The 26827-nt window shown below is 44.1% G+C and overlaps 1 protein-coding gene across 1 annotated transcript in view; it reads left to right on the top strand.

The window, feature by feature from the left end:
• klhdc8b (kelch domain containing 8B) overlaps positions 1-26827 on the top strand; it is a 190508-nt gene that overhangs the window by 122005 nt on the left and 41676 nt on the right. Inside the window, exons 3-4 of the mRNA XM_030118673.1 lie at positions 3589-3753; positions 14710-14934. Of these exons, the coding sequence (XP_029974533.1) occupies positions 3589-3753; positions 14710-14934 (390 nt within the window). The remainder of the gene's footprint in view (positions 1-3588; positions 3754-14709; positions 14935-26827) is intronic.

Here is a 26827-nt window from a genome sequence, read left to right on the forward strand (position 1 = left end):
TAAGATTCAGTCTGATGCTACCTTTACATATTCTTGCTGTCGCCTCTAATGAAAGAAAAGGTGTTTGAAGCCTGCATCTCTGATTTATTACCGCAGCACCTTCCCCCAGAGAGCGCATTTAATAGGAAACTTTTAGATATCCGAGCTCTCCTGTGGGCATGTGAGTGATTCTTTTTCCTCCTCAGGTTTAATCTCAGTGAAAACAGGTTTTCATTTCATTGTACCTGCAGTGGCTTTTTGTATTACTGTGACATTGGACTTTTCCAAAGTCTAAAAGCTCCAGTGAAAGTAATTTGCTGTGACTGACAGCTGGTAGTTATTTTCTCTGTCGTGTGAAACTGATTCACTCAGAATGGAGAATCATTTCAATAATTAGTGTCTTTTGGATTTTCCCCCTTTTTGACCCAGAAATGCTGCAGAATGCAGGTTTCTGTTAAATCCCTCTCCAGCTCTGCGCCTCTGGCTTTTAATTCCACTAAAGACGAAGCGACGCGTCCAAAGGTCGCCCGTGAAAACTGAAATCATTTCTCTTTGTTCTCTGCTGAGTGCACATCTGTCCATCGGTTTTGGGATGTCAGAGCAAAAGATAAAAATCCATTAGAAAGCCATTAGTGAGAAGAGCAGAGAGGCTGTGTAGGACACGCCACGCTGCATACACACACCTGCACACACACTTCATTGCTGCTGATGTTATTTTCTTCATCTCCTGTTGTAATCTGTCATTTAACCAGTAACACAGCAGTAATTACACCCCAGGAGAACGACAACCACACACCTCTGCCAGCGTCTGTTCTCTGAGCCTCGATGTGTTTTTTCTTCTTCCTCCTGCTGTGAGATAAACAATCGCTCTAATGCAGGAATCACTGAATGAGTCGTCCTGCGCTGGAATAATCAGGCCTGCCAGCAAGTCAACAACTCTCTGATTGCTTCTGTAGAAAGGAGAGAAACACACTTTGATGGATAATAACTACGTTTAAGCTGCAACGTAGGAATTTTACAGTATTGTCTTTTAGATCAAAGACCTCACAAAATGTAAAAAAAGTAAATGAAATAAAAACACGCCTCTCCAGAATCAGGCGTCACAGCTGTGAAGTGAATTCCTGCTGCATTTATAAGACAACAGAAACAAAATCCTCATCACATCAAGGCTTTTCTCAGCAGTTGTGAACTTTAAAAAACATGAGTTAATTATAATTCTATATCATATGTAAGTATGACATCATATAATTATAGATATCGGCATTAGTTTGAGCTTCATAATATAAAGTGTATCTCATGAATTAATTCTTTAGAGTTTCGTAGCAATTTGTCATTACATCAGCTTTAACATTCAACATTAAATATTTTAGGGGAAGATGCTGACATCTCATTTTTCTCAGTAATGTTACGTTCATGACCCCAAATAGCATCTTTAGCAGCGTGCTAATATGAATACTGTCAGTGAGGCGACACTCGCACATTTTCACTCTGTATTAAATGGGAATTGAAATAGTTTTGAAGTAAATTTCTCCATTTGAGAAGCAAATTTGAGTTTTCTTTAAAAGCCTTTAGCTGGACGGTTTATGGTGTTCAGTGTCCTGGAATTACATAAAAAGGTTTTCTTTACCTCTTCACTCCTTCAATACTTCTGACAAAACTAGAAAACAATCATTTAAGACCCGCAGGAAACAGTCTGAGGTGAATCGTACATGTGCTGATGATCAAATATCATGACAGGCTGAGTCCAAACCAGGTGATGTGATTTCCTCCAGTTCAACAAAAACGCCTCGATGCAAACCTTCATTTTTCAAATGTAAATAGCTTTGTTGCTAATTGTACTCTGCTGAGCAAATGAGACGTTTCCTCAGTAAGTATTATGTTTTCATAACATGATCAAACCAGGACTTCTGACCAGGACCCTGGAGCCTCACCTGTGTATAAGAGCTGTGACACAGTGGAGATTTAGGCTGAAGCAGGTGAAGTACTGAGTGAGGTTTATAAGAAACTGTGTTTAGATACTTCAGATCAAGTGTTTTGTTTCACTTCACCTCCTCCAGCCCCTCAGCTTCCTCCTGGTTGTTCAGTTTGACTCGAAATACTGGTCTGAAAATGACAAAATGCTCATCAATCTGCTCTTTTCATTCAGATCTTAGTAAATATTTAAAGCTTGGCGCATTTTTTGAGCAACTCCATTCATCTGAAGGTCATCGAGTTGAGTTTTTGGACTTGATATTTGGTCTGTTGAAGCTGCAGATTTTCCATAAGGCCCCTGATCAGGTTTAAGGGAAAGTGAATTTATTTCTGCCGCACCATTCTTACACAAGGCAAATCAAAGTAATTCACAGCGAAAAAGAAACACAATAATATTAAAATCGTCGAAACAGAACAGGGCACCAGAAAACAAAAGAGCAATTAAAAGAAAAAAAAAAAAGGCAATTAAAAAACGAGATAAAATGATTCAGGAATTTAAACTGGAGCAAATAAAAAATAACTTGCAATAGTGTGTTTTGAGCTCTTCTGGTGTTTGGCGTCCCAGATCAGCCACAAATAAGACGTGCTCTCTTCAGAGGTTCTGTTCTTCTTCTCTGTGAACATTTAATGATCAGTGTGGACTCATTTTCATGCTTTATGCACTGGATGGATCCAAATCCCAATTAAAATGTTTCCTGTGTTGGTGACGGCTCTCAGGGCTGATGAGAAGAACACACAGTGTGGAGTTCTTCAGTGAAGCAGCCTCCATGGTCCTCTCCACGGTTCAGGATCCTCGTGAAGCTCGTCTGCTCCTCCACCCTCATCGTCTTCCTGCTTTATGCAGCTGCTGTGCTGCTGGCTTCAAGCACAGCAGTGAGATTGGATTTACTGAGTGATAACTGCCCGGGTGCGTGAGGATTGCTGCGCTGCGAGTGACAGATTTATTAGCGCTTCCCTCCTCACAGTTTTAGTCACAGCTCTGCGGGTTCGTCATCTGTCGGGGGTGTGGAGACGCTCTCCCTCAGCCTGCATCACGTTTCACTTGTCACAGTTTCCAAAGTGCAAATGGGCCGTTAATCTGGATTCCTCTTGCTCCGCCGCTTCCTTTCGGTTCCATCCTCCTCCTCTTTCTTCTGCCTGCTGTTTTTCAGCAGAAGTTCCAGGTTTGCTTACTCGGCACTTTCCTTTCTGGATCGTCTCAGGACAGTGCAGGATTTGGAACTGTCCTGAAAAAAGAAGCTTTTTATGAAATGGGAAGAAATCTGCAGATTGTTCAAACAACTGGAGATGGAGGAGACGGATAACTTCCATGACAGGGAGACCACAAACACAAACTTCACCTGCATTAACAATCAGCATGAGTTCTTTTAAATGCTGTGAACTGCATCAAACAAGCCTCAGTTTAGACATCAGTGTTATCTTCTGCTTCTGCATTGTTGAAAATATGGCTTTCAAAAAGGTTTTGATGGTGGAGATTACTCTGAATCTCATGCCTTTCTTTCATGTGTTTTTTAATCGTGAATCCATGAGCCTCGTAAAGAAAATGTTTCTGGTTTCACCTCGATGTTTCACAGACAGACTGAGCAGAAATCCTCCTGATGAGAGTTAAACTAAGTGTCCGCTGTCTCTCCTGTGCAGATGGGAAGGTGTACGCGTTGGGCGGGATGGGAGCAGACACCGCCCCGCAGGCCCTGGTCAGAGTGTACGAGGCGGAGAAGGACCAGTGGCAGGCCACGACCTCCATGCCCACGCCGCGGTACGGAGCCACGCCCTTCGTCAGAGGGAACAAGATCTACATGATGGGTAAGAATCCGTCTGCTGCGGTTCTTCTGTCAGGTGTTGGAACGGCTCCACGAACAGAGTGTGAGTTTCTTCCTCCAGCTATATTTAGTGCAATATAATATTTGTCGCTGGTTGTTTTCCTGTTAGATGAGGCAGAAAGGAGGAAAACAGGTGATGCTAAAGTCACCTTGTTTCACTTGGTGCTTCAGATGATGAGGACGCCGCTGTCCCGCTTCCTGGTTGGTCAAATGTCTCTGTGGTCTTCTTTGACCGATTTAATGAAATGTTTACATGACCGCTAATTATTCAGTTGAAGCCTTTGAGGAACATTTACTTGTCAGCATTAGAAACAACGTGCGTCATATGAAGATCTTTATGACGGACGTCCATGTTTAGCTTGAAAGACGAGGTGGAAAATGTCCCATCAAGCTCTTCTCTGTTCCTCGCACCGCCACATTTCTGTTCCTCCACATTTCAGAGACTCCTCATTACTTCAAGCCATTTCACATCTCAGAGCGACTTTTCAGAAATATAAACTCGACTCGGTCTGCCGCTTCATGTAGGTGGAGGAATGCAAACGCAGCTGCTGATTTTCTCTAGTTTCTGGGACATCTCAGCGTTATTGATAGTTTATTGAATCAGAAACCTTTTTAATCAGTGTGCAGAGTGCAGATGCACTGCAGTGACTGAAATGACGGGTTTAGATTTTTTGAATCTTGTGCACGTTTGGCAAATTCTGCTTTGATCGGAAGAGCCGACATTGAAGAATCAAGCAGAGACGTCACTCTGAACTCTCGGCCGCCACAAGACAGTTTATCTCTGCAGTGACTTTTCTGAAGCCTGCTGCTGAAAACTCAAACAAATGAACTGAACTGCTGTTTTTCAAAAGATTCTGGCTGAACTGTCTGAAAATGAAGCCTTTTCTTTCAGGATCTAGATTTGATAATTAGGCATCAACAGTCTTCTGGATTCAGTCGTGGTGTCGACCAGCTTATGAAGCGTGCAGCTATAATCACACCTCATTACCAGAAGGTGTCTCGTCCTGCTCTGTTCATTAATTTCAATGTAATGGGCTGCAGTTAAGTTGCATATTCATAAGCCTGAGATCACATTTATGAATCAAGAACAAAGACATGAAGAGTCCTCTGGAAGACCTTCCACTGTTCTGCCGCTGACTTTGGGACAGCGTGGAAAGTTTGGCGCCGGGTCTGTGCAGAGTGACGGCCGGTGGCTGCTGATGGACGGCACATTAGAACTGTGCAGGATTCAGAGGGAGGGCTCTCTTTACAACCTGCTGCTCTCACGAGCCACACTGAGTGCTTTCAACAAGTACATAAAGACACACCAGCGGGTCTGGCTTCTCTCTGAGAGTTGTGATTGTACTTCTCTCCATCGGGCCTTTCAGAGAGCCGTGAGCAGGACCCGAGTCTCTCAGCTCCAGAGTCTTTACTGTCTGCACAGTATTGACCCGACAGCTGAAAGCCACTCTGCAGGAAGAGGAAATAAAGGATATTAGTGTTTGGAGCAGAACTCAGACATCTCGTCGTTTTCCATCCATAATCAGAGGTCGCTCTCTTTTGTTTGCTCTCTTAAGGAGGCTCTTATTGCCCTTTGATGCTTGGTTAAAATTTCGCAGCACTGCTGGGAGATGAATTGGCACCACTGCTTCGTCTCTGGAGAGGCCTTTTGCAAATACATAAATCCCATTTCTACAAGCAACAGCATGGTCACATTTAGCGCAAAGTAGCTATTACCTCCTGAGAGTGGTCATTTCCATATCACCCTTTCTAATATGGTGCGCTCCACCAGAGGCTCGAAATGCCTTGCTTGTTTATGAGTGTGGAAATAGAGCTTGAAATTAAGCAACAACCAGAGCAATCATGAAACAAACAGACTCAGGTCTGAAAATGGGCTATCGGTTGCAGTTAGTTGTTTTGAAAGTGGGGACATGGTTTACTCGTCACTGAAAGGTAAAAGTAAGAAATTACTGTGGAAAGCAGTAAATATATTTACCATCTTTACTGGGATATAAGTCACCATTTTTTGATCATGTGAATATTACAGAAGTGACTTATAAATCAAAATATAGAGGAACAAACCATCTGGGACCACTAACTATTTCAGCATTACAACAGAAAACTGCAACAGTAGAAAAACCTTCATTACTGCTGAATTTAACTGGCAGAGCAGCTAAAAACAAGCCGCATCGCAGAATTTACAGTAAATGTTCTAGAATATGCAGCTGAATTGGAAACAGAGCAGCAGAGTCACATCTGGGGATGGAAAATGAAATGCATCTGATCCACCAGGAAGACATGAGTTTTCCTCTTCCTCTGTTTTTTGACAGATTTGATTTATAGTCCAGAGATGAAGGCGCTCACAGTAGAATTATTGGCAATTTCTATTTAGGAAACTGCAGACAATGGTGAAAAGAGTTTCATGAAATTGCAGAAAAAAACAACAGTGCTTTTATTATTTTACGATTACTAAATTTACTGAAGCTTCTGCAGAATTAAAGAGCGACAGCAGTTCTACTGATGTTTAGTGTGAAAATATTTGAGAATTGACTTTTCATTCATCTTATTTTTTCTAGTGCTGTCAGTTTTAATCGCATTGATCGCAATTAATCGTGATTAATTCATGGAGAACTGTCAACAGTTAACTTTTTTAAAGTTGAGATTAATTGCAATGAAGAATCTAATCCTCATAAATCAGTCCCAATGTCAGGAAAAAACACTATTATCCTCTAGTTCTTTTCTTTGACCCAATTGGCAGACCTCAATGGATTAATCGCGATTAAAATTGACAGCACTAATTTTTTCCATTAATCTTGTATCTTATTTGTTTTTATCTATTTATTTATTTATTTTTTATTTATTTTTTTTGGAAGGAGTGTCTTTCATCTTCTGAATAACCACATTCAGTCTGAGTGTCACCTGAGCAGGACAGACACTGATGTGGGAAACAAAATCAATCAGCCAGATATCAGTGACGTGCTGTGAGCTCTGAGGTTTGGCAAATTTTGACAGACACACCAATGACAACTTCTCTGTGTCGGCAGGTTAGTGTCTGCTGACTCTAACAAAATCAAGATTGTAAGACGCCTTTACAAAAACCTAAACAGGGACTCGGGTCCCCAGAGTCTCCCACTTAGCTTTACATCTGAAGAGAACACAGTACAGCACATCCTTTGTTTCTGTGAGAAACACAAGACGGAGAGAATGAGAACTCAGATGTGGAGCTGTCCGTGGTGCTGAAACCTCTCTCAGCATCTCTCTCACTGACTTCTGCCCTGACGCTCTGCCAGTCCCGGCTCCAGCCGAGTGTCGACGGGGGTGGGGGGGTGACGGGGGGGCGTGGGTGACGCATAGGTGGAGAAAACGTAACCGAGCAACACAAAAACAGAATCCACAGATCAGAGGTGCTGATCTAATATGTCCAACAACATATGATCATTAACCACATTGCAAAAAAGCACAAATAGTAACAAAGCAAATGATAAAATAACCAGCTCTCACCTTTAGCAGAGCTGGAGTCTCGTCTGTTTTGGAATTTTCAATAACACAGCACTTCATATTGATTTGATTTGACCAAGCCAGCGGAGTCTGCTGTTGTTTTTTAAGCACATAATAGACTGAAACCTTAATTTTTTTCATGAAATATGACATTTTGACTGAGGGGGCGGGGCAGTCTGCATGAGGGGGCGATGCTACATGCATGTGCTGCCCCTCTTGCTCTTAATTAATGACTTCACATGATCATCCAGTTGACATCAATAAAAACAAGCATTTCAAATCCATAAAACAATAACGTGATGTTTCACCATAATCAGCATGCAGCTTCCACAATACACAATGAACACCATGAGAGAGAGAGAGAGAGAGAGAGAGAGAGAGAGAGATATGCAGTTTTTACATCATTAAAGAGGGCTGACAGTTCACCAAACCCTTTACTGTTCACCAAGAGCAGAAAATTAAGTTCCCCCAAGTTCTTGAGTCTCGTCTCCATTTGACAGTTGATGCTGTCCAGGATCCTGTGAAACAGCTTTTGTCTCTCATCTTGTCGACCAGGTTCAACACTTTTCACGGCTCCTGAAAAAGGTCATGAAAAGGTCATAAAATGACTCACGCTGGTTGCTCGAGGTTTTCATGGAGTCACTGACCCGAGAGGAGCAGAGTCACACTGTATGTCCATCACCCTGAATAACACAGAGCAGTACGTCTGTCTCTGTGAAAACCGCGCTGGACACCATGAGAAGGACGCTTCAGAGAGCCAGAGGCCATGTCCATCCCAGGAGCCTGTCCATCCCAGGAGCCTGTCCATCCCAGCAGCCTGTCCATCCCAGCAGCCTGTCCATCCCAGCAGCCTGTCCATCCCAGCAGCCTGTCCATCCCAGTCATCTCTGGCTTCTTCTACAATAATCTCTGCACAGCAGAACATGACGGTCTTAACAAGTCTGGAGTTTGACTTCCATCTGGCAGCTGCTGCGCGTTAAACATCAGACTTCATCAAACAGATGGCTGCAGTTTGTAGATTTGCTGAAATGAGCTGAAGCCTTCTGGAATCTTAAAAAAAACTTCACACTCAGTGATCATCTAGCAGACTGAGAGAGGATGAAGTTGACTTGTGTCTGTAGCAGTGGGTTGACAATGCTCCCAGTGTGTGATTTTTGGCTGCATTCCATTTAGCTTCAATTCCATAACCGATGTGCCTTCATATGTTTGCACCACCAACTTGTGTGCAGTTTAACTTCTCCACCTTAGATATAGATTGATGTTGCTTTCCTGTCGTCATTGACATGACCAAAGCCCAGATCAGCCTCCTTCACCTCACACATATGGTAAAATAACAGAGTTGAGCCTCATTTGTGATGTGTGTAGTTTCGTCTACCTCCACAGAATAATTAGAATCATTTCATTTATTCCTTTCAGCCTCAGGTAGACAGTTCCCATCATGCCTCCCCGTACTGACAAATATTCAAACCAGCAGATCGAAGCTCATGATCTAATTGTCTCCAGCCAGCAGTGAGGACTCCCCCTCATGACATCTGTGTCAGTCTTCTGAGTCCAGAGTCCAGAATTCTGTCTGACTTGTAAAAGCCTTTACCTACTGAACTGTGATCCTGGAACAGCTGAAAAAAGTCCCTGCAGCATCAGCATTTCATCACCCCAAGCAGAATCTTTTGCAGCAGAATGTCATTGCTTTTCTTTAGCTGGACTGAAGTCTGGATGAAGGATGTCTTGATTGTGTTTTTCTTGTCTTTCTGCTCACTCGTTTGGATGATATTGACATGCCTCTTGGCCAGGACTCCCTCAAATAAAATACTTTATCTCTGCTAAAATGAAGTTTAAAAAGCTCCATGTTTATCAGTGATTGGAGAGATGTAGTCAGGTTGAGACATGAAAGCAGAGATTAGATTTCCTCTGAGCTGTTGGCAGGCAGGCCGTCAGTAAAGCTGTCAAAATATTCATTTTAAAGTTTTTTATTTGTGTTCAGGGAGACATTGGTGGTTGGAAGGTTTTCATTTCAAGCACAAAGGAAATGGGTTTGATTTATAATCTTACCTGTCAAACTTTATGCTGTAACTTAAACGAGTTTGTCTTGGATTCTACAAACCATAAAATAAAAGTAACAGACTGAAAATACAAGGGTTTTTTTTTTTTTGAAATATATGTAAAAGTATTAATTCATGAATCTTTCAGACCAAACGGCCCTCACTCTGCTGTGTTTCAGGTTGATCAGCCCCTCTGAGTTCCAACATGCGAGCTGAACAACAAGCTTTTTAAATTTTCCTGCCACTTTATTCTGTATGCAAAGGCTCACTGTTAGAAGTAAGAAATTTGAAATTTAATATATATTAACTGTTAGTGGAATGTAAGTCATCATTTTTTGATCATGTGACTTATATTACAGAACTCACATATACCAAATATAGTGGAACAAACCAGCTGGGACAAATATATATGACTGTATTACAACAGAAAGCTGTGACATTACCTCAGAAAGACTTTATTACTTCTGTATTTAACTGGTAGAGCAAAATAATTATGTCCACAAAGAAGCCACATAGCAGAATTGTCACTAAATATAGAATATGTAGAAAACTCCTAAATGGAGCAGCAGTGTTACATCTGGGTATGGAAATGAAACACATCTGACACACTGCTGTGACATATATCAGATGAGTTTTCCTCTCCCTCTGTTTTTTGACAGATGTGATTTATAATCCAGAGATTAAGGCGCTCATGGCAGAATTATTGGTCTGTTGTGATACATTTGCTGCATTTTTTTATTTACTATACTGCGGATAGTGATGTAAAGGGAGTTCAGTGAACTTGCAGAAAAACAACTGTGCTTTTAATGGAAAATTTACAAAAATGTGTGCAGAGTAGAGACAGCGGCTGTTTAGTTCTCATGATTTAATTTTTTTAATACTGCATATATTCTTCTGAATAACCACATGCAGTCTGATTATCACCTGACCAGAACAGACACTGATGTGGGAAACAAAATCACTCAACCAAACATCACATGTGCTGTTAGCTCTCAGGTTTGGTCGACAGACAGTCGCAAATTGCAACAGACACACCAATGACAACTTCTATGTTAGGCAGGTTCGTGCCTGCTGACTCGAACAAAATCAAGATCAGAAGACACCATTAATAAAACTTAAACAGTGATTCACATCCCCAGAGTCAAACACTGCCTTTACATCTCATGACAACACATTACAGCACATTCCTTGTTTGGGTAAGAGAACCAAATGATGAGGAAAAGTGCAGCTCTGGTGTGGAGCTGTCCATGGTGCTGAAACCTCTCTCTCTCTCTCTCTCTCTCTCTCTCTCTCTCTCTCTCTCTCTCTCTCTCTCTCTCTCTCTCTCTCTCTCTCTCTCTCTCTCTCTCTCTCTCTCTCTCTCCCTTAATTTATGCCATTTACACGGTCATCCAGTTGACATTAGCTATTAAGAACAAGCATTTCAAATCCGTAAACCAGCAGTGAGAGGTTTGTCCATATTCACCATGGGGGGGTTACACAATACACAATGAACAGTACTACAGAGAGAGAGATGAAGTCCATGGTGCCTTTTCTTCTTCTAATAATCATAATAAGAAATCTTACATATTGCAGCTAGAGGACCCAGCAAAGTCACATATGTAGTATTTCCATGCAGACCAATTCATTTCAATGTGTTAATGTCATCTGGAAACTGCACTGGACAGAGAGGGACGACTCTGCCACCGAAGCCACGTGGTCACAACGCTCAGGAATTCAGTCTGCTCAGTAATCTCATCATGTTACATGATGTACAGATGTCAGAGCGACATGCTGAGAGAATAAAGGCTTATCTGCTCACTGTACTGGAATCATTAACTCTACAATCATCCTGTTTCTTAACCTGCTGCCAGGAAGGGTTTGGATGAGAGGGTGCTTGAAGCCCCGTTCATCCATCCATCATCCATCCACGACTTCATCTTTCCATCCACCCAAGGGTAGACTCACTCACACACTTACACACACACACACACACACACACCCTTCAGTGCTAAATCTGCTTGCTCGGTCAAACACAGATCGGCCTCGTCCTGCCCTGAAAATGCCCACAATCAACCATAAAGGATCATTGCAAAACCGCTCCTGGAAAACTACTCAGACGTGAGTCTGTGCATCACTGATAGTTTATGAGGAGTCTCAACTCTCCACTTTGAGTTGGGTGTTATGAATCACTGCAGCAGTGTCTGCAGCAGTGATCTGGAGCAGTGTCTGCAGCAGTGGAGGAAATGTGAGTGGCAGTGAACTGGAGAAACACAATATCATTTTTTTAAAGAATGAGTACAAGCTTGAATAGTAACTTTCCGCTATTTGTTGTTTCAGAGCAAAGATAAAAGTACTTAATAAATGCCAAAGAGTCCATTTTAACTCCATACACAATGATATGTTCAGGCTGTGCATCCGATTAAAATCCTCCTGGATCCACTGAGCATTTTAATTAATGAGAGACATCTGGCTAACTCCACTTGTCCAAATGGGTGGTTAGTACACTGGTTGTTAAGTTGTTGGTGTTGTGATACTTGCCAGGTTGTTTTGGATATTGGGGAGTTTTCTCGAGAACGAGCGCTGTTCTCGGTTTCAGTGCATCCCTAACGTGAACTGAGTCCTGCTGATACAACATGAAACGTGCCACACAGAGCATGGAAACATAATTCAGAGCAGATCAGTCAGCTTTCTGAGATGGCTGTAAAGATAACTTCCTAATTTATTGTGCAGCCATGTCTGGATTATTGAAACATGCTAAATGACGAGAGATAAGAAGTGACTCTTTCTTACTTTTGTTTCTGTCTGCATTGAAGCAACAGCAGCATGAGCCTGGTGTCCCTGTAGAAAATCAATCCTGATAAAGGCTGAATAAAATAGGTTTTAGAACTGTGTAATCAGATTACAGGAAAAGGGACTGCTGGCTATTGTCAAGTGTGAATATTTCTGTTTTCCTTTATTATTTGGGTTGTGTAAATTTCACGCCTGACTTCAGTGCTCTGAGCTGAGAGCGAGTGTGGCTCGGAGCGCTGATCATATGTAAATGAGCAGTGAATTGTGGGTCCTCTCAGCCTGGCAGTGCTGCAGCAGAACACTTTCTCTCCTTCATTCTGCTGTCAGAGCGTCTGTCTTTGTGCAGTGTTGCACCGACGCTACGGCTGAATGTGAACGACCTGAACTCACTGGGTAACCACACGCAGCATGTTCCGCTCCGATCATCCCGTCTTTCTTTCCTCTCACACCCAACACTTCCCACTCACTCTGACTCTTTGTCTCGCTGCTCGCTATCGATCCCTCTGCCTCCCGGCCCACTCCAGCTGACCCTCTTCCACTTTCTTCTCGCACTCCTCCACATTCGCTCTCTCCTCCCTTTACCCAGTTCCACAGTTTCTCTGTCTCGTCTCTTTGTTTATGAATTTTACTCTCTCCTGTTACTCCTTTCTCCCATACACTCCACCGTCCCTAACATCATCCGTAACAACTCTGATTTTCCACTGTTGCTGTGAGAGTGTTGTTATTATTATTCTCAGAGTCTCGGATGTTGCGGATCTTGAACCTGAACACAGGCTGTGTCCTCTGGGTTCATGAACTCCTGTACTGCTTCATGTTGAGGCTTTTATATTCATTTTATTGCTTGAGCATTTCTGATGTGGGTTTAGCAATCTTTTCTGGCTTTAGCATTCCTGTTGTGGCTTTAGTATTCTGTCGAGGCTTTAATAGTATCTTACTGCTTGAGCATCTGTGGTGTGGCTGTAGCGTTTATTCAGCTTTCCTGTTCTGCCTTTAGCCTTCATGTTGTGGCCTTTGTCTTCCCGTCCACTGGTTCCAAACTGCTTTAAACATGTCTATCAAGAAACCTAATCCTGATCCAGTGTCATTTAAATATCTGTTGGTCAATCTCCAAACCATCATTTTTATTGTTTCTGAAAATAATTTTCTTCATGAACTCTAACAATGTTTTGAACAACTTTCAATGTGGTCACAGAGCTTTTCACAGCAGAGACAGAGACGACCTGCTGCTCGCTGCTGACTGAGAGGTCACTGCTCTGGTTTAGTTCTTTTAGCTTTAAGTGCTGCATTTGACACCATTGACCACAGCTTACTTCTCCACCGCTGAGAGGACTGGGGAGGGATCAGTGGTCTGGCTCTCAGCCTTCTCTGCTCCTGCCTCACCACAAGGACCTTCTCAATTCCACTCGCAGATTGCTCATCCTCAGCTGCTGGGTTGATCTGAGGGGTGCCGCAGGGCTCAGTCCTCAGGTTGATTCTCTTCTCAGTCTCCTTACTGCCCCTGGCCCAGATCAGAGCAGCTTACATTCTCATCTCTACGCCGATGATTCTCAGTTATACATACCTTAAAACCCACAGATCCAAGCAGTTTCATCCCTCTTAAATGGAGTCCTGTTGTCTCAAAGTTTCTCAAACTTAACGATGACACAACTAAAATGGTTTTCTTTGGCCTTTGAACCCACCTCTGCTCTGACCACATCTCTGGAGCTTCCACTAAGAAACCTGAAACAGTTCATCAGAAATCCTGGAGTCCAATTTGACACCAACTGATCGACTGACGACCAGGTTATCAGTTTTTAGTTCCTGTTTTTCCCACTTCAGACAAATATCCCAAATCTGATCATTCTGATCATCCACTGTTCTGCTGTTCATGCTTGGACTATTGCAGTGCTCTTCTCACTGGCATCAGCAAGTGCTCCTTTATTTGAACAGGCAGAGGTGCAGAGCCCGCTTCGGGGTCACAACCCAGCAGTTGAGAGTCACTCCGCCCCCTCCCCTCCTCTCCCCCAGTGCCTCCACCTTTCCTTCCAGTTGCAGTTCACAAGGTTAAATTTGGATTGTGGAATTAAAAATAAAACTCAAGTCGTTGGCATCCCTGAAGAGTTTCCCATCACTCCACTTCTATTTATTATTTTCTTTCAATTCAAAATGAAATATGGTCCCAGCGCTGGTCTGCGAGCTCGGCAGACTTCCACAGAAACGTCAAGTAAAGTGTGTGACAACAGGCGGGGATTAAACAGGACAGGCGTGGATTTTATGGACTTCCTAAACCTCTAGGAAATGTGGATGTTACATATTTATGATAAGACAGAAGCTATTAAATAATTTTTTCTTTTTTAAACTTTTTGGAATTAATAGAGAGCTCAGAATAAACCAACCAGCTCAAAACATTTTTATCTGGAAAAAAATCAAGTGTTTTTTTTTTTTTTTTTTTTTTTTTTTCAGTATTTCACATCTTCAGGAAAAAAATTTGCAGAAAATACTCATAAACGTGAAAGGATGAAAACTGCTACTTGAATACGGTGATCATCGTTCAGTATCTGATCTGGTGTGTGTGTGTGTGTGTGTGTGTGTGTGTGTGTGTGTGTGTGTGTGTGTGTGTGTGTGTGTGTGTGTGTGTGTGTGTGTGTGTGTGTGTGTCCGTCCGTCTCCAGGTGGTCGTCAGGGGAAGATGCCGGTGACGGCGCTGGAGGCCTTCGACCTGGAGACGAAGAGCTGGACGCGCTACCCCTGCATCCCCAGTCGGAGGGCCTTTTCCTGCTGCGCCATGAACGAGCGGAGCCTCTTCAGCCTGGGGGGCCTCCAGCAGCCGGGACCACACAACTTCTACTCCAGACCTCACTTCGTCAGCACCATGGAGGAGTTCGACCTGGACCAAGGTAGGGCTGGATGGAGCTGTGTACTCGCTGGCACTCGATGGGGTAATGCTGCAGGAGCTCAGCTGTGGGGCTCTGAGACCCTGGAGGACCCTGAAGCCCGGGGCCACTGGGGGTTTGGCCTGGTGGGCTGTGGCCGGCGGTGCCTTATTGATGGCTGCACCTGCCTGAATCGATTGAAGTTTTACTTCGCTTGAGGAGCCGTGTTCATGTGTGGTTGTTATTTGACTCCTTGATACTTTTCAGCGACACATCTTTTTTTTTTTTTTTTAACAAACTTGCTCATTTTTGCATTGACTTTTAACTCACAACAAGCAGTTTGGTGATGAGATTGCACCAAATGCATTCTGGGTAAATGAGACTTCTGTTGTGGTAGTCGGGGATCAAGTTCTGAACAAGTTCTTCCGAGTTTCCGTTCTGGTTCAAACCCCCATCATTGTTATTATAACACAGGGAATAAATGGTTTCTAGCGTTAAGCTATTGTTGCTTTTTAAGAAACCCGATTTCCTCCTAAATTTGGGACACTGTGTTCAATTCATGTAAAAATAGAATGCATTGATGTGTAAATCTCATAATCCCACATTTCAGTCCAGACAGAACAAATGAACATTTCAGATGCTGGAACTGAGCATTTGTCATTGACATGAATTTGCTGGCAGCTGCACATCCCATAATTTCACAACAGGAGCAACCAGACACTGGAAATTAATTTGTCAGGATTTAACAATACGGCTGAAGAAGCATTTGACAAATCCAACCATCTACGGTTTAATCTCATCATCAGTCCCTCTTTGAACGAGGACTGAAGGTCAGACTGGATCCTGATGATCTTCAGACTCTCAGGCGGGTGATTGTCTCCTCCATGTAATCAGGCAAACCTCCAAAATCACTGTGAGCACAGTTCACCTCACGCTCCACAAGTTCAGAGAAGCTCAACGTGAAGAGGATGCATTAAGAGTCTTCTGAGAGAAAACAGATTTGCTCTGTTGTCAGATGATTCACGATGTTGAATTCTTGTTGGAAACCATGAACACAGCGTCCTGCAGACTGAAGACGATGGAGACCGTCCGGTTCAGTTGAAATGCCTGCATCTCTAATGCAATGGGTTAATGTTTGGGGTTATATTAGTGCAGACAGAGTGGACAGTGTCCACATCTGGAAATGTCTCATCTGTGCACGTTCACGTTCAGAGCAGCATGACTGTCTTCATACTTCAACAAGTTAATGTTAAAACAGCTCCGAACAGCTTGACTGATCCAGGAACCAGCCTGCAGTCCAAGATGGATGAATGGATGTGTGTGTGTGTGTGTGTGTGTGATACTTGAAAACAATTGAATTTTGATTTTATTTACATTCCACACAACATCCCAGCATGCATTGGGACTGGCAGTTTCATCTTTAATTTGAGTTTGTTCCTTGAAGGCGCCACATGATGTGATTCTGCAGCTCCGTCCTTGTGTTTCCCAGCCAGCTGTGACCTGAAGCAACAACCTCCTCACTGACTCTCCTTCCTGCTTTCCTCTCACTTCAAACCTTGCTAAACAACAGTCAGACAAATATTCACCAACGCTTTCTGCTGGTATGTTAGATAGCTAATTAGCTGCTCGGATGCAGCACATTAAACAGTCGACAAATGTTCCCGTCTCCGGAGACGAGGAGGAGGATTGGTGGAGTTTCTGCAGGGTGCTCCTTCCAGTCAGAAACAATTAACAACACAGTGCTTTTAAAACTGATAGGAAGGAACATTAATATTTGATTGCAGTGGGACTTTGTGGATGTTTCAAGTGTGATTAATAACCAGAATGTTGAGTGTGTTTTGTGTTTGATTAGCTGAGACTTTCTCTGAAGGTATTAAAGGTATTAATCCTATTAATTTTATCCCTCCACCGTCCAGTCTGAACTCTGACTTCAAAATCTCTCACTGAATGTAGGGAACATGGTTGTGATTCGTGCTGCGCAGTATATTACAGACGTATCGTCTTCACAGTATCAACAGGAAAAACAGTCATAAAAGACCAAAGTGCAGCGAATAATGTAGATTTATGCTGTTCAAGTGACAGTTTGACCAATCAGATTGATCCTTACTGCTGAAGGCCTGTCCAGCAGGTAGACGTCTGAGTGAGAGAGAATATGTATAGAGCTTAGAAAATGCTGCAATGTTTTTTCTTTTTTAGTCATGTAAAATGAAATCAAGTTTCATTGATTTGACTTCAGGTTTTCCAGCTCTAATCAGCTCTATTTAGAATCTTCAGTGTACGATAAATTCACTTTGTGTATTTGCAGTGTTTGTTAGATATTAGAAATGCCCGAGGAATACCAGGCCAACACAACAAGGTGTTTTAATACGTTTTGCTTAATTGCAGGTCAGTTCTAATGAGTAGTTCATGCAGAAAATGGAAAGCGCTCCTGTTGTGCAGCCTCTGAGCTGCGATCATCTCTGCTGCTGCATGCAAACTGGATCACAAGCTTCAGTTGAGACTTGGTACTTTTTCATCTTGACTCTTTCATGGTCTGGCCTTTCTTCCCGACTCTGATGGACCTCTGTCCTCGCTCCTCTCAGGAGACGGGAGTCACCATAGCAACCGGGAACCCAGCAGGTTGGAGTCTCGGAGTGTTTCCACCTGCTGTTTTCAGGTCAGACCAGCTGAGGTTTGGGACTGAGCTCAGTGCAGCAGGGCAGGTCTGAACACTCTGTCTGTGTGGAGAGCTGGTCCCAGAGCAGCTCCAGCTCCAGCCGCCCTCCGCTGTGGTGTTGAAGCCCCTCCCACCTGCCTCATGTGCTGCACAGCTTCCAGCTGCAGCGCTTCGTATGATGTGGTGAGACCCGAGCTGAGCAGATCAGCAACCGGCTGGTGTCTCTGATTCAGACTTCCTCACTCCATTAATCCATGACTGCAGTAAAGTGGCGGCTCTGCTGCATTGAAAACTTTTGCATTGATTGAGAATCAACAATAGAAAACACAGTGATCAGAACAACTAAAAACTGAGCAGTCTCTGTTATTAACACCTCCAGTTTTTTTTTCTTTTCTCATTCAGCACAGATACACAAATGACCTGCTCTTTCAACTGCGTTCACTTTGTCAGTGAGCTGCTGACGTTTCCAATTTATGTAATTTAAATATATGCAAGCAGAAAGTTTCAATTATTTTTTTAATTACACTCTGAAAACTGACTAAATTCCTTTAGCGGCCGTTCCTCACACCATAAATGTCAAAAACACACATCATTCAACAGATGTACTCATGAATAACTTGACACAAAAAGAAAATACATTATAGGAAGATCCTGTTTATGGATTGACCTCGTGTTCTTCATGGCCTCGTCACTTTTCAGCCAATCAGAAGGGGAGGAGAAGAGGAAGTGAAGCTGACAGAACAGGATGTGACATCAACACACAGGAATGTCAAAATAAGTTTCCAGACAGTTGTGGCTGGAATAAGTATGAAACCACTGTTACACAACTTAACTGCAATAACTGTGAGAATCTATTTAAAATGAACTAAAAATGAAGGAATTCCTGAAGTTAACGCCGTCGCTCCACCTTTCAGGCTGTGAGGTGAAGCGGTCAGTTTGGATGTAGCTGAGAGTCTCTTCTTGTTGTAAATGAGTCATTTTGATGGAGGATGTGGACAAAACCTGAGCTACAGCTCTGAATTATCACCATTCAGGTTCCTTCTTGTCAAATTCAGCACTTGTGAAGGAAACAAAGACACGATCTGTGACAGTCCCTGATCGGGGGAGATTTCGCCGTGGGTGAGTTCGCTCTGCGATTTACGGGAATGCTGCAGATTCTCTAATCCAGCTGAAGAAAGCGAGCGTCGCCCGGGGTTTCTCCTCTGACGAGTCGCAGCTCAGTTCAGTCGATGCTGCATGAAACACGGAACAAACGCTTCCTTTCATGTGCCGGCAGCAGATCGTCTGCTGATCCTGACACGGTGAGCTCCTCTGAGATGTGAAGGCGGCCCCGCGGCTGGATGTGAGCAGGATGCACCGTTGTTCTGAGAGCGGGGCGATCAGGGCGGGGCTCCGCTTTAATCAGCTCACATCATGTCTGTTCTCTGAATCCCAGTGGAACAGAACGTCCCTCCCTCTCTTACAGCATCAGGCTGTGATCAGCCTCGTACTGAAGAAATGAGACGTTTGATGGATCAGACCAGTTTGATTTATGCCAAGAAGACAGTTTTTTGGAGACAAAGTGGATTATTTATTTTCAGAAAAAAGTAATTGAATTTTCTGAGGAAACTTTTGATGGATGAGCTTCTGTGAAGGCTGAATCAAAACCAACACCTTTCTATGGAGAAACAACAAAGGAAAACTCTCCCTCACCTTACACTGACTTTGGCGACATTTACTTTGTTTCAGTGGTTCACAATGACGCTTTTCTTGTGAGCTCGACCATTTATGTGAGGGTCTAAGGCAGTGGTTGCTTCGTTTTGTCTCGTTACTGTGAATTTGACATATTAACATTATGCTTATTCACTGTTTTTATTTTTACCAACCAATGTAACATCTTGAAGCCTCTGAGGCAACTGTTGTTGTGATACTGGGCTATACAAAAATAAATTGATTGATTGATTTATTGATTGATTGATTGATTGATTATCTTCAGAATTCAAGTGAAATAAATAAAAACACCTTTTCTTGTCACATTATCAGCAAGTGAAGTGTTGCCCTCCACTACAAAATAAAACCACAGCTTGTAAATGTGCAGGAAGAAGTGTTGCTTGCGTAATTTTACTCGTGTTGAGTCTCTACAATATGTGATTTAATATTACTTATTGCACCTTTAACCAGTGAAATAGCTTCTTTACTTCATCATTATTAAGGTTACTCTTGATGTTTGGACATTATTTCCTGTCTGCTCTTCTTTTTATAGAAATATTTGTTTCAAAATTACAAAGAAATTTTTCAAATTAAGAGCAGTAGGCATTTCATGACATCTCATTCTCTTCTTCCTTCACATGCTTGAATTCAGATTTGATCATTTCAGAGTATGGATGAAAAGAAGCTCCTCATGATGATGGTTGAAGCTCTGCCATCAGAAGAGCCTCCATACTCCACTTTCCTCAGCCTCCGCTGAGATCCTGCTGCTGATCACAGACTCCAGCGAGATTCTGTTTTACAGCCGAGCAAGTTAGAACCCATCAACCATCAACACTGAAAACCTTCCCAAAATGCAGTTTTCCTCCATTTGAAGCTTTCATATTTATAGAAATCATGATTGAAGACTTGAATCAAGGAGTGGATTCTGTTTTATTGATTCCGTTGAATTCAAGTGTGGAAAATAAACTCAGAGCAGGTGGAATGCAGATTGAATTCTTCCTCAGTGAGTTGATTCTTCTCACAGTGTTTCACCTCTTAATCTCATCCAGAGGAGCTGAGTTTTTCCGAGCTGTTTGAATGAACATGAGTGGAAACTGCTCCAGCTCTGAGAGGGAAAACGCTCCTGCTGACCTCCAGAATGGAGCAGCGCAGTGAAATCTGATTCTCCCAGCTGGATGGAGTCTGAACAGTGAGGACAGTGGAGTGAGCCCCCTGTGAGCCTGCTGGGAAGAGTCTGAGCGACAGATAATAAACCACTGTTAATGCTGCTGCCGGTCCTTTCATGCCTGATTGATTCTCCGGACTCCGGACGTCTCAGACGGGCTGTGATGAAGATACAAAGCGGTTGTGCTGTTTTCCTCTGCAGAAGCAGGAAACTTAAAAGAAGAGGAAGTAAAAGCATGTCTACCAAAGTTTCCATGCTTTACTATGCAACTACTGCACATTTTCTGACAGTGGTTTGTCATTTCTTGTTTGCCGTCTGGAATGTTTCGCACAGCTTGGTTTTATGGGTCCACCTTGCTGATCTGCTTTTTATTTGTGCTGGAGCTGACTATGCACCGAGGTCTGTTATGCTTTTATGTTGTCTTGTATATTTATGTTATGTATGAACGTGAACTTACTGCACACTGAATCGCCCTCCAAGGGACAAATGAATAAACTGAAACTGAAACTAAAAGAAAGGTGTTGCAGACTCCACAGGTGTGACGGCGCTGCAGGTGTGTTTCTTCCTGAACCGTCACAGAGATGAGCGGCGCTTCTGCTGAGCTTTTCAGCTGCATTTGTTCCACTGCTGCTCCAAACCTGCCTGATATCACAACAGGATTCATTCTGCGAGGCGACGCAGTGAGGATAATGTCATCTCTGAAGCTCTGCTGATTTCTGGAAGAGAATTAGCCTCCTGTGGTGATGAGAAATCCTTGTAAAATAACAGATCAGAAGAGAACAGATACAACACACAGGACACAGATTGTATTTTCAGAGAGTGGGGTTGTTTTTAACAATAATGAAGATCAACAGACTTACCTGAATGCTGTAATAATCCATCCATCTGTCATCCTGATTGATCTGTTTCAGGGTTGTAGGGCTGCGTGAATCTCACCAAACCTGATCCTCTGATCCGAGCTCACAACATGTCCTTAAAAACCTTTTACAGCTTTTATAATGGACAAACCACAAGTTCTTGAAAAAATCACATCCATGACTGTTTAACTGAAGTAAATAAATGTCAGACAGTAGGTTCTCCATAAATCACTGGAAAATGTTGGTGCTTGACACTGAAAATATCAGAAATGGAGCAGAAGCGGTAGTTCTGACAGGCACGGAGTCAAGCTGCTGGCCGAGCTCCCACGCATCAGGGGCGGCCTTACCACCTCACGTCAGGTGATCAGTTCCCCTCCCAGGCAGATCAGCTGATCTATTGGGTGTGTATTTAAACCGCCCCAGTCTACCTGAGTGTCTGGCCGTCATCTGCACGCTGCTCGTAGCGCTGCCTGCGTCGCCTGCTTGCTGTTGTGCTGTCTCACCTTGCTGCTAGTGTGGCGCTGCCTGCTCACCGATCTCTGTGATGCTTTGCTGCTCGTGCTGCGTGCCTGCGTCCCACTTGCTGCTCGGCGTGTCGACTCCTGGCCGTGGTGTCGATCCATGGCGGCTCGACCGCTCCGAACCTAGTTCTTGGCCGTCCAGGGTTTGTTAAGGCCGTGTTCGAGCCGGGTATCCCGGATTGGTCCTGGCGGCCGGGATGACACGGGTCGTCAGCTGCGGTGTTTGGATGTTCAGAGAGAGCGTGTGGGCTAGCAGACCCTGCTCCTTTGGTTTAAGTTGAATCACCTGTCCAGCGATCCATCTCGCCGTCCCGGTCTTCCTAATTCCAGGACGATGTTAATTCCTGCTGCTCCCAGTCGTGCCTGTTTGATTATCCGGTAGTTTTCTGCGTGTTTATTTTTACTAATTGATCAGTCAATCGAGCGTTTGCGCTGGAAGGAGCGCTTGGTTGTTCATCCCGACCGCGTTAGGCAGGTGGAGTTAGTTGTACTTCCGCATTTTTCCCCTGTCCTGTGATCCGCGTGCTCACGTGCCGTGCCGGCCTTGCTCCTCTAGACAGATGTTTTGTTTGTTCCTGCCGCTAGTTGTGCCTGTGTAGTCACCCAGTAGTTCCATGCATGTTGATTCTCTTGAGTTTCCCGCCGCCACCGTGGAGCCTGGGGGGGTGCTACAGACCATCTGCGGCCACTGCCGTGAGGCCTGAGGCTGTAGCCACTACTGTGCTTCAGTCGGACCTTAGCTGCTGCTGCCGCCGCTGCTGCTGCTGTTAGGCCGGAGGCTGTAGCCGCTACTGCATCTATCTAAAAACTGGGTGATGGCGTTCTGCTTACTTTCTAGATTCTTCGGTTTTGCTAATTTGCTGGCAAATGCGTACTAGTACCGAGTATGGATGCTGGTATGTTCTTTTGGGGGGTTCTGTGCTGCTCTTCCTCCCTCATGCCTCTCCGAGTCGGCACTTGGAAGGCAGGGAGATGGCTCTCCCTGCCTCAGGCTTCCCTGTTGCTCGGGGAAGGGGAGGGAGGTTCCTTCAGTTTGCACAAGGAAGCAGGGGGAGTGCTCCCCCTGCCTTAAGCCTTATATGCAGACATGCTTTTCTTCTGCTGCAATTACTCGTACTGGCGTACGAGTGCTGGTGTGGTCATTTTGGGGGGTTCTTGCTGCTGCTCTTCCTCCCTCATGCCTCTCCGAGTCGGCACTTGGAGACAGGGAGATGGCTCTCCCTGCCTCAGGCTTCCCCGTTGCTCGGGGAAGTGGAGGGAGGTTCCTCAGTTTGCGCAAGGAGTAGGGGGGAGTGCTCCCCCTGCCTTAAGCCTTATATGCAGACATGCTTCTTCTGCTGCATTACTCGTACTGGCGTACGAGCGCTGGTGTGGTCGTTTTGGGGGGTTCTTGCTGCTGCTCTCCCTCCCTCGTGCCCCTCCAAGTCGGCACTTGGAAGGCAGGGGGGAGTGCTCTCCCTGCCTCAAGGCTTTCCCCACAGGCGTGGGGAAGGGGAGGGAGGTCCCAGAACAGAGCCACACCGCCAAGTTCAATTTGCTGCTTAAAGCTTTGTAATTCCTTAGTCATCTTTTACTAACGCAACATTATTGTCATGTTATCTAATGATGGATTGTATTTATGTTGTGCATATTGTTGTTCCAATGTTCATGCTTTCTGGATTGTAATAAAATTTTGACAAAGTGATCCTGGCAGAAATGGAGCAGAAGCGGTAGTTCTGACAGGCACGGAGTCAAGCTGCTGGCCGAGCTCCCACGCATCAGGGGCGGCCTTACCACCTCACGTCAGGTGATCAGTTCCCCTCCCAGGCAGATCAGCTGATCTATTGGGTGTGTATTTAAACCGCCCCAGTCTACCTGAGTGTCTGGCCGTCATCTGCACGCTGCTCGTACCCACCTCCTCCCCAGCTCCTCCTTGTGTTCCGACGGCTCATATCTATCTCCTCTTTCTGTCCCTGCACCCAACCGGAATCGCAGAAAACCGCCACCTCTGAGCCTGGTTCTGCAAAGGTTTCTTCCTGTAGAGGGAGTTTTTCCTTTCCACAGTCGCTTATGCTTGCTCATGTGGATCTGTTGGGTTGCGCTGTAAAGGTGTCTAGAATCAACCAGGTTGAAATTGGTAACTCATATAAGCTGACTTGAATTGGATGCTTGCTCTGTTCGGGGGGTTCTTGCTGCTGCTCTCCCTCCCTCGTGCCCCTCCAAGTCGGCACTTGGAAGGCAGGGGGGAGTGCTCTCCCTGCCTCAAGGCTTTCCCCACAGGCGTGGGGAAGGGGAGGGAGGTCCCAGAACAGAGCCACACCGCCAAGTTCAATTTGCTGCTTAAAGCTTTGTAATTCCTTAGTCATCTTTTACTAACGCAACATTATTGTCATGTTATCTAATGATGGATTGTATTTATGTTGTGCATATTGTTGTTCCAATGTTCATGCTTTCTGGATTGTAATAAAATTTTGACAAAGTGATCCTGGCAGAACTGCAACAAAAAAGACAGAAAGTGAAGGCAGAACATCTGTGTGATACACTCCATCATGAGCGGCCTTGCCTTGGTTCTTCCTCTGTCTGGAGCCTCGGTGGAGGTTTGGACGCTCCGGTCCAGCAGAGTCCCACAGCCAGCAGTTCAACATCCAGACTGCAGATACTGGCTTCATGCCGATGTGAGACACCAAGAGTCTGGATTAGCTTTTTCTCCAGTCACCACGTTTCCCTTAAGGCCTCCACACACTACAGGATGATCGGGCTGAATTTTGCCCCGATCTTCTCCTCCCGACAGAAGCCGACAAGGTCCGATTGTCAAGAGTATAAAATGAGTTTGGGTCTAATCTTCCTGTAGTGTGCAGTGTGTCGCGAGAGATTTTTTCCGGTCGGAGCCTCTCGGGAGGCATCGGAAGGGGAGATCGTAGATAATGAACATGTTTAATATTTCCGATTGCAAATCATGTGGTGTGTGGTGCCCTGCTAGACGATCAGCTCAGAGCCGACCTGTCCACACCCTCGAAATAGAGCTCCCTGATTGGCTGAGCAGCTCCGACTCACCAAGGTGCTGCTGCTTGAAAAAATTCCCTCTCAGCTGTCAGAGCTGGAGACATGAATATATGTTTGTGAAATATATTCACTATATATATGACGGTGAAACAGAAAAGCAGAGCTTCCTAAACTCAGCCGTGCAGAAGTTTCCAATCCTCATCGCTCCTGGATGACCTATATTTCCTCCATTCAGACCCAGACTCTGATATAATGCATTCATCTGCATCTCTGCCAGCCCTGCAATAATCCCAATGTTTTAATTAATCTCCATTATTAACCATCTCGGAAGAATGGGGAAGAAAAAAAAAAAGCTTTCCACTGACTGTGCCTTCAGAGACAGAGCGACGTATAATGAAATGTTCCTAATCAAAGCTCAACGAGTCTTTATTCTGATTTAAACTATCAAATCTGTGGACAAAAAGAATGATTTAAGATATTTGGTGATTTGAAAAAGTAGTTTTTATTTGACACGGTCTGCTAATAACTTTATTCTACTGCTGCACTGGGAGTCAAGAAAAAAACAAAACGCACACACACATTAATAAGCTGAATTATTATTAAATGTGGATGGTAAATTATAAGAAAATGATCTGAAACCATGTTTCCCTCTTCTGTACTGGAACATTTAAATTTTCTGACAAGGTCCCGACAGTCCGTGCTCCATGCGCACACGGGGGCCTGACAGAGCGATACTGATTGAAAGTTGATTGAAAGAACCGAGGGAATGAATGAGTTCTCCGCTTATTATTTCAAGTGAAGATGAATGTAAACACGGGAATGAAGGGAAACCGCACAAAACCACGTTGGACTAGGCGAGATTTGGAAGAGTGAGGAGCCGATTCTCTGATGACGAATCTCGTGTGTGTTCTGCTCCACAGCGACACCACACACTAGAAAATCAGGAGAGGAAGATCTGGTGCTGTCTGTCCTCTGTTATCTTCCAGTGTGTGGTCTCTGAATCGGGGAAGATTGAAAAAATCCTTTAGTGTGTACTGGCCTTTCGTGGAGAGACTACAAAGCAAAATCTATCTAACCAGTTGATCTTCTCAGTTTTTACTGGTTTGTATTTCTACTCCCACACCTCGATGCGTTAGGAGAGTTGAAACGGATCCACGGGCGTTTGAACCAGCGAGCTCGGAGCAGAATATGTGAGAGCATATTTCAAGGTGAGAGTGAGTTGACTGAAGAGCAGCTTTCTGATTTAACATGGCCGCTGGAACATGGTCCAAGGTGTGTGTTTCATCTGGAGAAGCTTCACAGGCTCTGGGCTTCTCTCTCTTCTTCTTTTCCAGTCTCCTGGAGCTTTCATGCTGTTTGGATACAGCAGGGCGATGTTTCAGAAATATCCTCCCTCAGACTGATGATTCAGACTCAGATAGATTAATAGATGGCCCGTTGTCAAAGCGCTGCGATGAGTCGTGATTTGAATCAGCTTGACTGACATTTCAGACTCAGAGAGAAACAAAGGCAGAGTCTGGACTTAAAGCTGGGATCAGTGTTTTGGCCTCGGAGCGGATAGCGAGGGAAAAAGACCCGAGCTGGAGTCTGTGAGAAGGAGCCGTGGTTCCACCTCGATATGGGTGAGGGATCAGAGAGAATACATGGTGGTGGGTGGATGACGGTGACAGCCAATCACAGGCTGTGCTTTCATCCTCTTTAAACACAGACTTCTCCCGTCAGAGCGGTGACTTCTCTTTGTCTTTTCAAGATGTCACTCTGCTGCAAGACGTGGGATTAAGGTGAAATGAAAAAATGTGATTAAAAAGGCTTGAGTGGAAGAATTTCTGTCTATTTTTCATTTTAACTTTTTTTTTTTTTTTTTTGCTGCACGTGTTGCTCTTGTTGATATTTCATAGAACATCATATCTCTGGTTTGTTACAATAAAAGTATTTGAAGTATTTGGAGGTATAAATGTAAAAAACCTAATTTGTGTCTCCAGGTGAAGAGAGTCTGAGCACCGGGGGATGCAAGGCATCATGGGATGCATTGTGGCAGACATTTCTC

The sequence above is a fragment of the Salarias fasciatus genome, chromosome 20 (assembly GCF_902148845.1).
Source record: "Salarias fasciatus chromosome 20, fSalaFa1.1, whole genome shotgun sequence".
Classification (NCBI taxonomy): Eukaryota; Metazoa; Chordata; class Actinopteri; order Blenniiformes; family Blenniidae; genus Salarias; species Salarias fasciatus.